Source organism: Cuculus canorus, chromosome 1, assembly GCF_017976375.1.
Source record: "Cuculus canorus isolate bCucCan1 chromosome 1, bCucCan1.pri, whole genome shotgun sequence".
Classification (NCBI taxonomy): domain Eukaryota; kingdom Metazoa; phylum Chordata; class Aves; order Cuculiformes; family Cuculidae; genus Cuculus; species Cuculus canorus.
In genome coordinates this window covers 14,171,578-14,184,311 of record NC_071401.1, presented here as the reverse complement: position 1 = coordinate 14,184,311, position 12,734 = coordinate 14,171,578, and the positions used below count along the sequence as shown (strand labels likewise).

At 38.9% G+C, this 12,734-nt stretch overlaps 1 protein-coding gene across 4 annotated transcripts in view; it reads right to left on the bottom strand.

Annotated features, from left to right (window-relative positions):
• Nucleotides 1-12,734, bottom strand: part of GRM5 (glutamate metabotropic receptor 5) — a 259,071-nt gene that overhangs the window by 32,523 nt on the left and 213,814 nt on the right. For all 4 annotated transcript variants that reach the window (XM_009566394.2, XM_054053695.1, XM_054053704.1 and 1 more), the window contains 2 exons: nucleotides 11,188-11,356; nucleotides 8,115-8,241 (listed from right to left, as the gene is read on the bottom strand). In XM_009566394.2, the coding sequence (XP_009564689.1) occupies nucleotides 8,115-8,241; nucleotides 11,188-11,356 (296 nt within the window). The remainder of the gene's footprint in view (nucleotides 1-8,114; nucleotides 8,242-11,187; nucleotides 11,357-12,734) is intronic.

Here is a 12,734-nt window from a genome sequence, read left to right as displayed (position 1 = left end):
GACTTTCATCTGACTTCATCAAGATTAATGTAACATAGGAGTCATACAATTAAAATCAACATTTTATATCAGTGAGAGTGATAAGAGAAGAATGAAATATAGAAAACATACTCTGGTATGTTCAAATATCCTCATGTGGGTTCTTTCCAAAAAAGAAAGTCACTTCTAAGTAAGAGGTCATTTATGAGTAAGTGACCTCTAAATCTATCTCTGATTTTACCCAAATTTGATTAATGTTTTTTGGGAAAAAAAAAATGCTACCAGTTTCTAATACTAGTATGCGGTTTTGGACTGGAAATTTGAAGAGAAAAGGTTTTTATCTGATGTCTCGCGTTTACATGCAGACAATATATGGGCTAAGTTTTGCTTAGCTTTTAGTGTTGTGGGAGAGGTGAGTCATAACCAAGCATTTCCCATTATCTTCAGGATATTTCATGCCTCCCTTGCTTTATTACTCTTTTTACATTCTCTTAATAAAATACCTGGAAAAGAGTAGAAAACTTGTCTCATTTCCTCCCGTCTCCCCATCATTTGGTATACTTTACAAGGAAAATGTTAAACTGTGCAATGACTTATTCCTCAATAAAAATTTAAGGACTGGATAGTCTTCATAAAGCAATGACTGGTGAAGTTTTTGTATAATAGCTTTTCAGCTAATGGTTTCTGACAATGGCAATTTGCAGGAAGGGACAACTAGTTCAAGTAAAACAAATATGGAGAAACAGCACCACGAATGTTCAGGTTAGGTTATGTCCAGGACTACACAAAGGCAAAGGCTGAAAATGCTAACACAAGAAGAACTGCGTCCTGTCCCATAAATATGTTTACGCTCAATGGTCAGTTGGACAAGGTGCTGCCCAACAGCACCTCTTCCACTTCATCAACATCGCAAAGCACCTGACAAGTCTTCTCTTCTAGCTGGCTCAGAAACTCCAGGTGGAACAGAGCCAGCAGCCTTGTCTTGTGGTCCCTGCAGTGTGCTGAGGCAATCTTTGGCTTGTGGAAAGGCTGTTAGGAATGAGTCCAATTTGGAGCATGTGTAGAGTTGTTCTGCTCTGGGTTCAAGAGTGCACTGCTTCAGGGAGAAGAGCCCCAGTAAAATTGTCTTAAAACTGCCTCTCTGTTGCTCTGATCAGAAACGCATTTGACTTCCTGGGAAAAGGATTTCTGAAAGTGGCATCAAAAATCACCAACAAATTACAGGTAATGTGTAAGGATTTTGTGGGGGAAAAAATTTTCTGATAGTTTAGAAAAGCATGTGGCTGCTTCAGGGATGGGATAAATTGTGCCATAAATGAGGACAGGAGAGCTCTTGAAGGCTTGACCACTGCCACATAGGTCTATTAGTGCCCCACACTCCCTTTGCAGAGCTAAACATGAGTCTTATTTGTGATCTTCCATATTAGTTCATCTGCGAAAAAAGTTCACAGACATGAAGCACTGTATTATAGTCCGTGTTTTCGGGGATATGATCATTACACTGTTTTAATTTGTTATGATAATCTTGACACCTAAAAGACCTTACCATGCCTGCAGTATCCATAAAACATTATTAGCTTAGCAATGAATATCTCTTTCATTGTGGGCAATATAAAATATATAATTAAAGGTAAACATGACAGACTAGGACTTGTGATTAGGATGCACTGTGGGAAGGGAATTTAGTGAAATCTCTTAAGTCAACATCACTGAATCTGCACGGGGACACTAAACCTGGCAGAAAATCACTGCTGGTTTAGTAAGTCCTAAATATTTTCCAGTGGGTTTTGGCATCCTGGACAGTGAGTTAAGCCCCTTGACAAAAGACTTAGCTTTCTTGGTAACTTTTCACAGACCCTTCAAAGAAGAGCAGGAGTCCAAACACCAAGACTGAAGCCTGAAAAACAACCTAGGCACGTCTTAGTTGTGAAGGAGATTCTCTGGATAGGATTTAGCACACATTATTTATACTGTATTGATTTCGTATTCTTAGATATTTCATATCAGTTCTTCTGAATATTTTGCTATTTACAATTTCAAAAGGTAGGAGAAGGGATATCTTGAACTATGAGGTGCAAAAATGTTGGAGTCAGAGTAAAAGTCTACGTTGAAGCTGGCAGGGTAGCTTTTATAATATGTTTATTGTTTATTTTTATAAATCTCTAAATTGTTACCCAAACTGACATTGCAAAAGTGAGGATTACACTCTCCAAAATTCTGTGTGAGAAAGCAGACCTGTGACCTGCACATGGAATATGGACCAACTGAAGTGACAGAAGATATCTTTAATGTGTCAGTACTAAGTTCTGGTAGATATGATAAACTGTTATAGTCACCTGTCCTTGTAGTGTTCTGGTGGGACCTTTCACAGTTGCTAAAATTGCAGAGGTGACCATGTGCTGGCTTCTTAGCTGCTACAGCTACCAGGCTGGCACACTGACTGAAACCATCACCAAAGATTGGTTTCCACAGTTAGTAGATACAGCTAAGGACTCTTTATTCTGCCGCATCCGCAGGGTAGGAGTTAAGATTAGTCACATCTTAAACGGTGAAAGCTGCGGCACCTGTAATTCAGGAGCTGAATTCCCTAGTAACTCAAATATACTGATTTAGCAGTGCATTGCAGTAAAAGGCAAGGCCATGAATCTTAGAATAATACATTAAAGTTACTCTGTGACCACATGGGGAACGATTCCTTATTTACACAAATGTGCAGAATGACTGGAACAACTGATGAATTGCAGCAATTTGGTACATCCTTATGTTAGCTCTAATGTTTTGATTTAAGTTTCACCAAGAAATGTTGGCTCCATGCGTTGTAAATGTTTTGTTCAGAATATGTCATGTTCCGCAAACTTTCCATGATGTGAGGCACAATTACAAGTGGCTTTATTGGCAAATCCCTCTTCATCCAGTCCAGGAGCCTCCAAGAGCTGTTTGTTGAGCTCAGCATTCTTGAACCAGCTCACTTGAGCCTTAAGCACAATGCAGCTTATGCTGGAGACATGAGTTGTAAATGAACTGGAATATGAAGTCCACACCTTACCTGGAACAAGCAGCTGGGGGAACAAAATTCCACAAACCCAACAAGAGAGGGAAGAATATGACAGTCAGGGGTCATAATATTGCCACTTGAAGCCTTTACTCATGCTCATGTACTTTCTCCAAGGGGCAGATGTGAGAAAGAGAAATACAGGGCATAGAAAATCCAGGTGAAAATCGGACATTAACTCTGCTGATGTGCATTTATAAAACTGAAAACAACCAGGAAAAATTATGCCCTTCTGCCCTCAGTCTGAATTACAGCCTTACCATTTATGGTCAAAAGCAAGATCCTAGTAATGTTTCAGTAGAAAAATCAATGTCAGCACAAGCTAAATTGCTTTCTGCCTCTTGCTTTCAACTGTCAGACAATTGCTGAAATTACCAATGGCTGTAACTATATTGCAAGCAACAATACAAGAATGCAGTTCTATGGCAACAAGCAGATACCATTTGGAAATGTTTCAGGTAAGGTATGTACAATTTTTTTTATTTTTTTTCTGGGGAGGGAAGGATCCGGTCTTATGAGAGACCTGAGCCTCAGACCCCTGCGGCTCCAATCACAGCCCAGATCAGCACACTGCAGAAAGAGTGACCCAGCACCTCGTGGGGATCCACTGAGAACTGACGTCAAGCATTGCCCCTGCCCTCAGCTCCATGGGTGGCTTTCACGAGTCCCAGCTATGGACTCTTCCAAATAGTGCCCACAGCCAAGACTGCAGCTCTTGCTGATAGTAGAAGCAATGCCCTCAGCATAAGGGGTGCAGTCATCCTCACTTCTCAGTGAGGAATCCAGATGGGTACAAGCTGAATGGGATGCAGCATCATTGCTTTCAGAATCCTTTGAAATTGCTGTTGCATCACTTAGAGGTGGGATGCCCTTATTTGTGGATTCAGTTCAAGGATTGTTTGGATACTCCAGCTCATATCTGCTACTTTCAGACAGGCAGACAAGATCACGATGCCACTAACCTGGGTTTACTGTACCTTATTCAGTAAAATTTTTGTAACTATAGTAAATATATATATATTTCTGATATTTAGCTTTATCCATTAATGTTAAAAAATATTTCAAGACCTGTGAAATATTTCAGCTCATATTTTAATTGTAATCCAATTAATAAAATAAAGTAATCAACATATTTGGAGCACATAAAGAATCAGAAAAATGGCAATACCAAGTGTTGCTGAAATTATAGTAATATAATCTACTTTCCCTGCAGTCCCCAAGGTCACTAGACAAAACTTTGTTTCTGTTATTGTTATAAGTTGTCCTTGAGTAACAGAAAAAGAATAATTGCCTCTTTCCCACTTCAAAAATGTCTTCAAACAAATGCTAGTGGCACCTGAACCAAGATGTTCCTACCGCCACTGAAAAAGTTCTGAGGTGCTGAACAGAACTTATCTGTTCTTTCCAAAGGACCCTTTCTGAATGCAGAAGACCATATCCTCAAAATCACTTGGGTTTCTGAAGAATCAAAAAAACATTCTCATCAAGCTCCTGAAAATTCATTTCATTTTGATTTGGTCCTCAGTGTAAATAAAATCCCTTTAAAATCCCTTTGTTTACATCCAAACATGCCTGGCATCTATTTCTCTTCTCTCCGCTGTGAATATGCAAAGAAAGGCTTTGAGAAGTAGCTGTGGCTTGGCATGTACTTCTAGACTTAAACCAGTGAGTTCATCCTGCAGTAATTGAGTATGTGTCTCAGCCACACTGTCCACACTACTAAACGTGCTGTAGTGGTGCTATAATGTATGGATGTTGCTGACACAACACATGAGGAATGAGGGGAGCTACAGTAGATTGGAAAGCATGTCTTGATACTAAAACAAGAAGAAAAAAATGACTTGGGGTGCATGTTGGTATGGTATAGATAAATTTGGAGAAGCCTCGTCCCTGGGGAATGATGTTTCCATAAGCAACAAAACTGAAATTTGTGAGGAAATAAAATATGAGTGGTTAAACATTCCCTTTCTTGCCTCAGCTTCACTTTTAGATGAAGATATTTTCCAGTAACTAATATAAACATGATGAACTCTTCCTTCTATGTTCCCACTACCTTTGGACTTTCTGTGCCTTTCTATACTTCAGAACTCCAATGTCTTTTCTTGTTCTGAGAATAACTGTTTTCCTACACACATTCATCCCTTAAGTTTTCTCCCCTTTTGCAACTGAATTTTGATAGTCCACGTAAGACTGAAAAGAACCATTAATTTCTCTTCCTTTCTGTGAACTACATCCCTGCCATTACACATTTTTGTTTAACAGCTTGTGGCACAAAAGTGATGCCAGTCATTGAGCCTAAGAAAGATGGAGCAATGTTTTACTGTGTAAGCCAAGAAAGGATTTAAAAAATTGTTTTTATTCTAGTTCAGTTCCCTGGCAAACAGTGAGGTGCAGCTCTACATTGAAAGCCATCTCAAGTGCATAGCTGATGTATTTACAGACTCTCATCTGAAGGTGATCAAGACTTATTCCAATGAGCTTTTTATACACGTAGCCTTCTGGAGCTAACATTGGTTAATATATGGCTCTATCAAGCAGCAAAGAGTCATACTGCTGCAGTATCAGATGTAGGGACATTTCAAGGAGACTGGTGCATGCTTTACAAAAGTAAAGGGAAGGAAAAATTCCTTGCCAGAAAACAAAATGCAAAAAGTGAAGGAAAAGTTCCTTGCCAGAAAACAAAATGCATCTCCCGCTCATTACTTTTAATTCACATTTATTACTAAATCTTATATTATAAACAAGATTGAGAGGCAATTTTTTATAAACTGCAAATGTTGGGACTATAAATATGATCATTAAAAATACAATTTGATATATTTTATGGATCACTCGAGAATAGACTTTTTTAAATCTCATTTTGATACAAATCTAAATAAGACAAGATCTAGCCATTACATGACTAGTAAGTTTGGTGGGGACCACACAGCTGTGAAGCAATGATGATGAGTGTCCTGTTACCAGAACTGCATAATGTGCACACCGAAGCCACGAGTGGGTTCAGTTTCCAAGTAGTGCCTGCTGAATCTGTGCCTGGCTGAGGGACAAGCGTTACATCTTCTGAGCAACATGGCATGGCACTGATCGTGAGGAGTTATTTTGTGTGAATATTGCCTTTGGTCCTTATAAAGGCATGAAACAAATGTCTAAAGCCAAATAAATGATTTGCAAAATGTAGCGGCTCATGTAATGCACAAAACAGTTGGTTTAAATTGAAAGGCAACGACTCTCCTTCAAACAATCAGAGACGGATGGAAAATCATTAACTCATCCTACAATAGCTTTTCAGGGGCCACTCCATCCTGATTTTCCATCCTGTAGGCAAAATAAGAATTTCAGTGGGTAAATCCTCCCACAAGCCCAGACTGATGTCTTGCCCAAGTTATGGAGATCTGCATGACCTGGGGAGCCAGCTCAAAGCACAGATCCTGAAGGCCAACCTGGTGGCTGTTTGCTTCATTTTATCTTAAATATAGAGTTTGCAGGATAATTACTTCAACTTCACCAGGTCAATGGGAAGTTCCCATCACTGGTGTCTCAGAAGTGGGTCCTCTGTTGGTCCAGTGAGGCACTTCAAGTGAGTTCCCTCCTAACTGGCTTTTCCTAATCGCTCCTTTTCAGCTAATACACATTGGGTAAAACCTCAGGTATTTACTGAAAGATGTGAGGTGGGATCTGTAACATCTCAGATGAGAACCTCCGTGGTTGAAGAACTGACCATTTGCACTAGCTGATCTTCATAAACTGACCAGCCTGGTGTGGTGTCCTGGTCCCTGTAATGTAGACTTTGGAGGCTTTTGGATAGTCCAGCTGGGATGTGAACCTGAGTGTATACTACGCCCTCTGGGGCACATGTGGGGACAGGTCACTCTTTCTCCCCTTCCCATTCTCCTGCTATGAGAAAGCTTTCTCTGGCTTTGCTGGCTGTTTGCTGAGTGTTCAGTGAGGCAGGACTGAGAAACAGGCTGGAGGAGCACTTGCAAATCCATTTTATTGCTGTTTCAGTTTTCTCAGTTAAATGTTTTCTCAGGGGAAGTTTTGTGTTCGACTTTTTCTGAAAAATACCCCATCAGTTTCGTGGCTAAGTGGTATTTTTATATTAGATAACTTAGTTCATGTATTACAGCAATGCAACATTCCTTACTAGGAAAGAATTAATTTTATATATAAAAATCTGTCCATAGGCCAACCCTTGCCTGGCACTCCTCCACTTCTTTAGATTCATCCAGCTTACTGTTTTTCCCTTTTTCTTACCTCTCTTTTAAGTCAAAAATTTCTTTCCTCATCCATTGAAATTGCACACAGTTCAAGTCTATGAGCTCTTCCAGAAAAAAACTTTCTCTACTCCTTTAGTCTAAACAAGCCTGGCACAATGTGAACCTGATTCCTGAATAACATTTTGAAGTGGTGTGTGCTCTGAGAGTTTGAATACTTGAATTCTGTTTACTAGTCATAAAGAACAGAGGCTGTGAGATACAAGTGTCAGAGCAATTTATCACTAAAGTAGCAAAATTGGTATTCTGCAAGAGCATAGAGATCTACACCATGACAAGGAGAACATGAACCCTGTATTCCAGCAGACTCTTTAATGAACAGAAGACTAATGCAAACCTACGTCTGTTTGGAGCACTCATGCATTTGGCAGGAGTAACTACAGCAACTAGTTCATAATGTTTTCAGAATAAAAAAAAAGACAGTATTGTGGGACCCTTCTGTTCTTGCTTGAAAGGAAAAAAAAACTCTAAAACTGGACCTCTGATCAGGACTTAATTCCTTTATGTGTTTGGCAAAAGAAAACATCTGCACCATCAGCTAGAAGTTAGGCCATGGCTGAATGCAAAACCAGGACTGTTATTTTACTTCTAGATATAGTAACTCAGGTCTTTAGAAAGCAGCTGAATTACACTAACAATTCCAGGATCAGATTGAGGTAAATATAAACCTTAGTTCAAATTTCAGGTTTATCCCTAGGTTCAACCTGACTGAAACAGTCCTCATACTCACTTGTATCTGGTATTTGTTTCTTCACCTCAACAGATGAACATTTTCATTGACAGCGTAAGCACAGCCACAACCCATTTACCTGTGAGGTCATCGTTGGGCCAGGAGCCAAGCTGGCAGGCTTTGCATGTGTATTCATCATATACATATTCGTTCTCTTTACAAGGAGTGCAGGTCCAACAGCAACTCACTTCTCCTTTACGAATCACCTGCAACAAAATTTGACATTTGGTTTAGCAGCATAAATAAAAAATTCATGGTGCCTTGTTTGCTAATATAATTTTTTACTATTTTTTTCCCTAGAAGTTTGATTGGTGTTTTTTTTTAATTTCATATTGCAGGTAGCTACATTTCATAATATGTTTGTTTATACAAAATATGACACAAGTTCTCAATTTTCCCACCATGTATGTACAAGAAGAAAGAAAGCATCAATCCCACAGAAGTACAAGTTGAGTATGACAATAAGACATTTTATCCCTACCTGAAATTAACAAAACTCAAAATTTCATAGATGGCAGTGTGCATACAGTACGTGATACTTAAAGCATATAATTCACTCCATTGTTGTCCACACAGGGAATCATGTCAACAGTGTTATTTCTATAAATGTTCATTACTCAAAGGTTTTCGGGTCATAATTTTTCATCCACTTGTGAGTGATGTGTTAGAACTCATTGTTCACAGACATCAAGCGGAATATGTCTTTTTCAGAATTCTTTAGCTACTGCATTTCTTATTAACATTTAAGTATGAGAATGTTATCTTTATCCATTTTAACATTTGACTTGATTTCTTGTTCTAAAACTTACTCCCAAATGTTATTGTATGCTCATGACTGAGAAGCAGATTTCTCGAGATCCTTATTTATCATCTCTGGGCACTGAAAACATCTGTGTCTCTTGTCAGTATGTCTTTCAACTGAAATAGAATGTTTCCAGTTTCTCTGTTCATCCCAAACAATTTATAAATGAGTATTCATGATTATAGCATAAGAATCAGGTTGACTGATGTATCTTTTTCAAGAATGAATTTACAAGATGGCTTCAAAACTAAATGTCTTTACTGACTTTTTTAATAAATGAAATGTAAAAGAATCTTTTAAAATCCTGCATAACAATTCAGGCCCACATAATTCTGAAGGAAAACCACCATGGAGCTTGGCAGGGTTAAGCTCTTCCGATCATCTATGAGGACTGTGAAGAGAAAGGGCTGCGAAGTTAAATTTGAGATTTATAACCAGTAGCATAAAGAATAACTCAGACATTGGACTTCAAGCATGTATCTAAGTGTGCAATGAATTGGCTTTGTACTGGAGAATCCTCTTGAGAGTATTCCTGAGAGCATTGCAGGAGGTGGAAGGAGACTGTGTTAACAGAGATCACAAGATACTTCCCAACATCTGTGCTTTAGCAAAAGATCATAAACAAGTTCAGAGGTACCCAGTTCTGAAGTTATTATTTGTTTGTTTATCTCCACTTTCTGACATATGTGACTTCATGGCTGAAGCAGGCTAAGATCATAGCTCTGTTTAGTTTTGTGAGGGTACCTGGAGAAGAGAAGGCTCTGAGGAGATCTTATAGTGACCTTCTAGTACCTGAAAGCGGCTACAAGAAAGCTGGAGAGCAACTATTCATAAAGGCTTGTAGTGATAGGATGAGGGGGAATGGGTATAAACTGGAGAGGGGCAGATTTAGGCTTGATATAAGGAAGAATTTCTTCACAATGAGAGTGGTGAAGTACTAGAACAGATTGCCTGGGGAAGTTGTGGATGCCCCATCCCTGGAGGTACATGTTCAAGGCCAGGTTGGATGGGGCCTTGGGCAGCCTGATCTAGTGGGATGCCCCTGCTCGTTGGAAATAGATGATCTTTAAGGTCTCTTCCAACCCAAAACTATTCTATGATTCTATGGTTCTATAATTCATCCTTTGTTCCTTTATGTATCTGCACAAGGTATGTTATCATCTGAACCAACTGTCCTGGCTGTATGCCTTTTACTATCAGTGAAGAGAAAGAAGTGTTTCTACACCAAGATTTATCTTACCTGTTTTCAAAGCCTACAAGAGGATGAGGTGACTCTTGATGTGGAATAACACACATATTTCCAATGACTAAAAGGAAAGTTCAGAAATCTCGTATAATTGTATGCCTGCACTGAAGGCATACACATTGGGTCTGATGAAATTCGCTTACTAACTCTGCCAAAGACCAGTTAGTGCATAGAGCTTGGTGGCTGTGTCCTAAAACTCTGGAAAACTCAGAATGAAGACATTCACTTTGTGTTGCAGAGCATGATCAGTCTCCCATCAGCCCCTCCCTATAGATGATTCTCAGTTTTGCAGGCATGCCATGACAACACAGGAGAAAAGCGATCCAGCTTCCAGTCAGATATGCCAGAATTTACAACTGCTTTTTGTCAGTCTGAGCCACTCTGTTGTCCGTGCCCATCCCCTTAGTCCACAGTGTTTTATAGAAATGACTGCAAAGTAAGATAAAGACTTGCAGTATTTTGACTGTGCTGCAGTACCATGGGATGCTCAAGGATAACATATGACAGGTTCATCCACCCTCCTTACTTACTGCATCATAGAAAGGGAGGAAGGAAGAATAAAAAATCTGGGAAATAAAGATACAATCAAACAGATACAACTCAAAAAAAAGAAAACCAAACAAACAACAAACCAACAACTTATATTTCCTGAAGTTCTAAGTAGCAGTAGTTATCAATGTTCTTGATTATGCTATGGACTTAAGGTCTGAATAGTAATGATCCTGTTTAGATGTCTATGTCTAGCACTAAATTAGTATTATTTATAATTTCCCTGCAATTGTACTGACAAGTCCCAGGCAGGGTTTTGCATTCCACTGAGTCAGATGCTGTAAAAATATGCAGGAAAAAAGCCCCAAAAAACATCTGTTCTAAAGTATTTGGAATATAAATGTAAAAAGTCAGGAGTTCAGAGACATAGGAGTACAAGTAAATAGCAACTTATGAAAATAGTGAGATGACTATGATACGAATTAGAACTAAACACCTAAGTCTGCATATTTTAATTAAGGTGTGGGATACTGTGTCCATGTGAAAGTCACGACAAACTTGCTTTCTAAAGGCTATGCATTCTACATGACTAAAATAAATAGAGAAAATATTTACCTTTATCTGGCCTTTTTCGCAGGGTTCACTGCACACAGATCTGATGATATTATTTTTCTCTGACCATATTTCATCATCGTCCATTTTCAGCTCACCGTTGTCCCAGCTGCCAACATTGATATAATCAAAGTAGTCTTTCCCCATTTTCTTAAAATTCATTATTTCATACCTTTAGAAACACAAAGGGAAGACATAGCTGAGTTGAGAAGAATGTCATTAAATGTTTCAAATTAAAAAAAGCACTTCCTGTGCTGTAAGACCTCAAGATGCAATTTGGAGTGGCACTCAGAGGGGTATGAGGCACCATTCTTCACGCACAGACACTTGGACTCTGGGACTTGCTGGAAGCTTCACAGAATCACAGAATCACCAGGTTGGAAAGGACCCACTGGATCATCGAGTCCAACCATTCCTAACACTCCCTAAACCATGTCCCTAAGCACTTCAAGGTATGATTCTTTGTTTGAAGAATGAAGCTGATACTTGCCTTTTCCCCCCAGCTTCTTTCATTTACAGCACTGCAGCAACAAATGCTATTCTCTCCCATCTGTACAACCCCCTTTGTTTTTATATAATTCTTCACTGATCAGAACACATTTAGTTCCTTGTACAGTATGATATGGAAGGAAAAGAGTATTTGTACCTCGGTCCTAGGCTGCTTTTGTGTCAGAACACCTTGTCATCTGGGATCAGAAGTGTTAAGAGCAGAGCTACAGCTTATCAGAGTTTTCAGGTTCATATTCCTCTTCCTCCTACTTTCATTTTTAGCTCCCACGGAGTCCTAGAGAAAATCTGTGGAGCCACGTAGGACTCACATACTGAACACCAAGCCACCTTTCTGCCTGGCAGGCCAGTTCTTTTAGCACTTATTTGTGAGGCATGCTTGGAAAGTTGAGCAACTACTGAAGTGATGTTGTGCTGCTTTTCTTTACCTCCTCTTTATTGGGTCCTGCAGCAATCTAATTAATATGAAGTTCACTGATGGAAAATAAGCAAATTATATAGACCGAGAATATTAACACAATCATAGCTTTAAAAAACCCTTCTGGCAGCAGGCACAAAATTACACCTGAATGGAAAGCATATGGACAGGATTGTATTGAGTGGTACTATCAGAGTGTAATTTGTGAAATCTGATGTACAGATAAGTAAAAGAGCCAGTACATTAAATCTCTTAAATAAGATACTGATGTGTTTCTTTTAAGTTTTGAGGAAACACTTTTAAGACTGACACGCAGTAGCCACACAATATCTAACATCAATAGTTTTCTGAGGTTAACTTAAAAGAAATTAAGGGAAAACTCTTCTGTGGTATTCTTCATCCATGTATCTCAGAACATATTGCATCAGGAAACAGAGTATAACTGTCAGAGTGGTGAAATTATGGCAGAAATTCAAATACTAAAATCACACACAGGTCAGGATTAGGATTGCAAGCAACATGTGAAAGAAAGTGAAAGTGGAGAGTAACTGGTTGGACAATGTATTACCTATATCATATGAGTCTTCAGTCTTTGTAAAAGAAGATGACACAGGTAGAAAGAAAA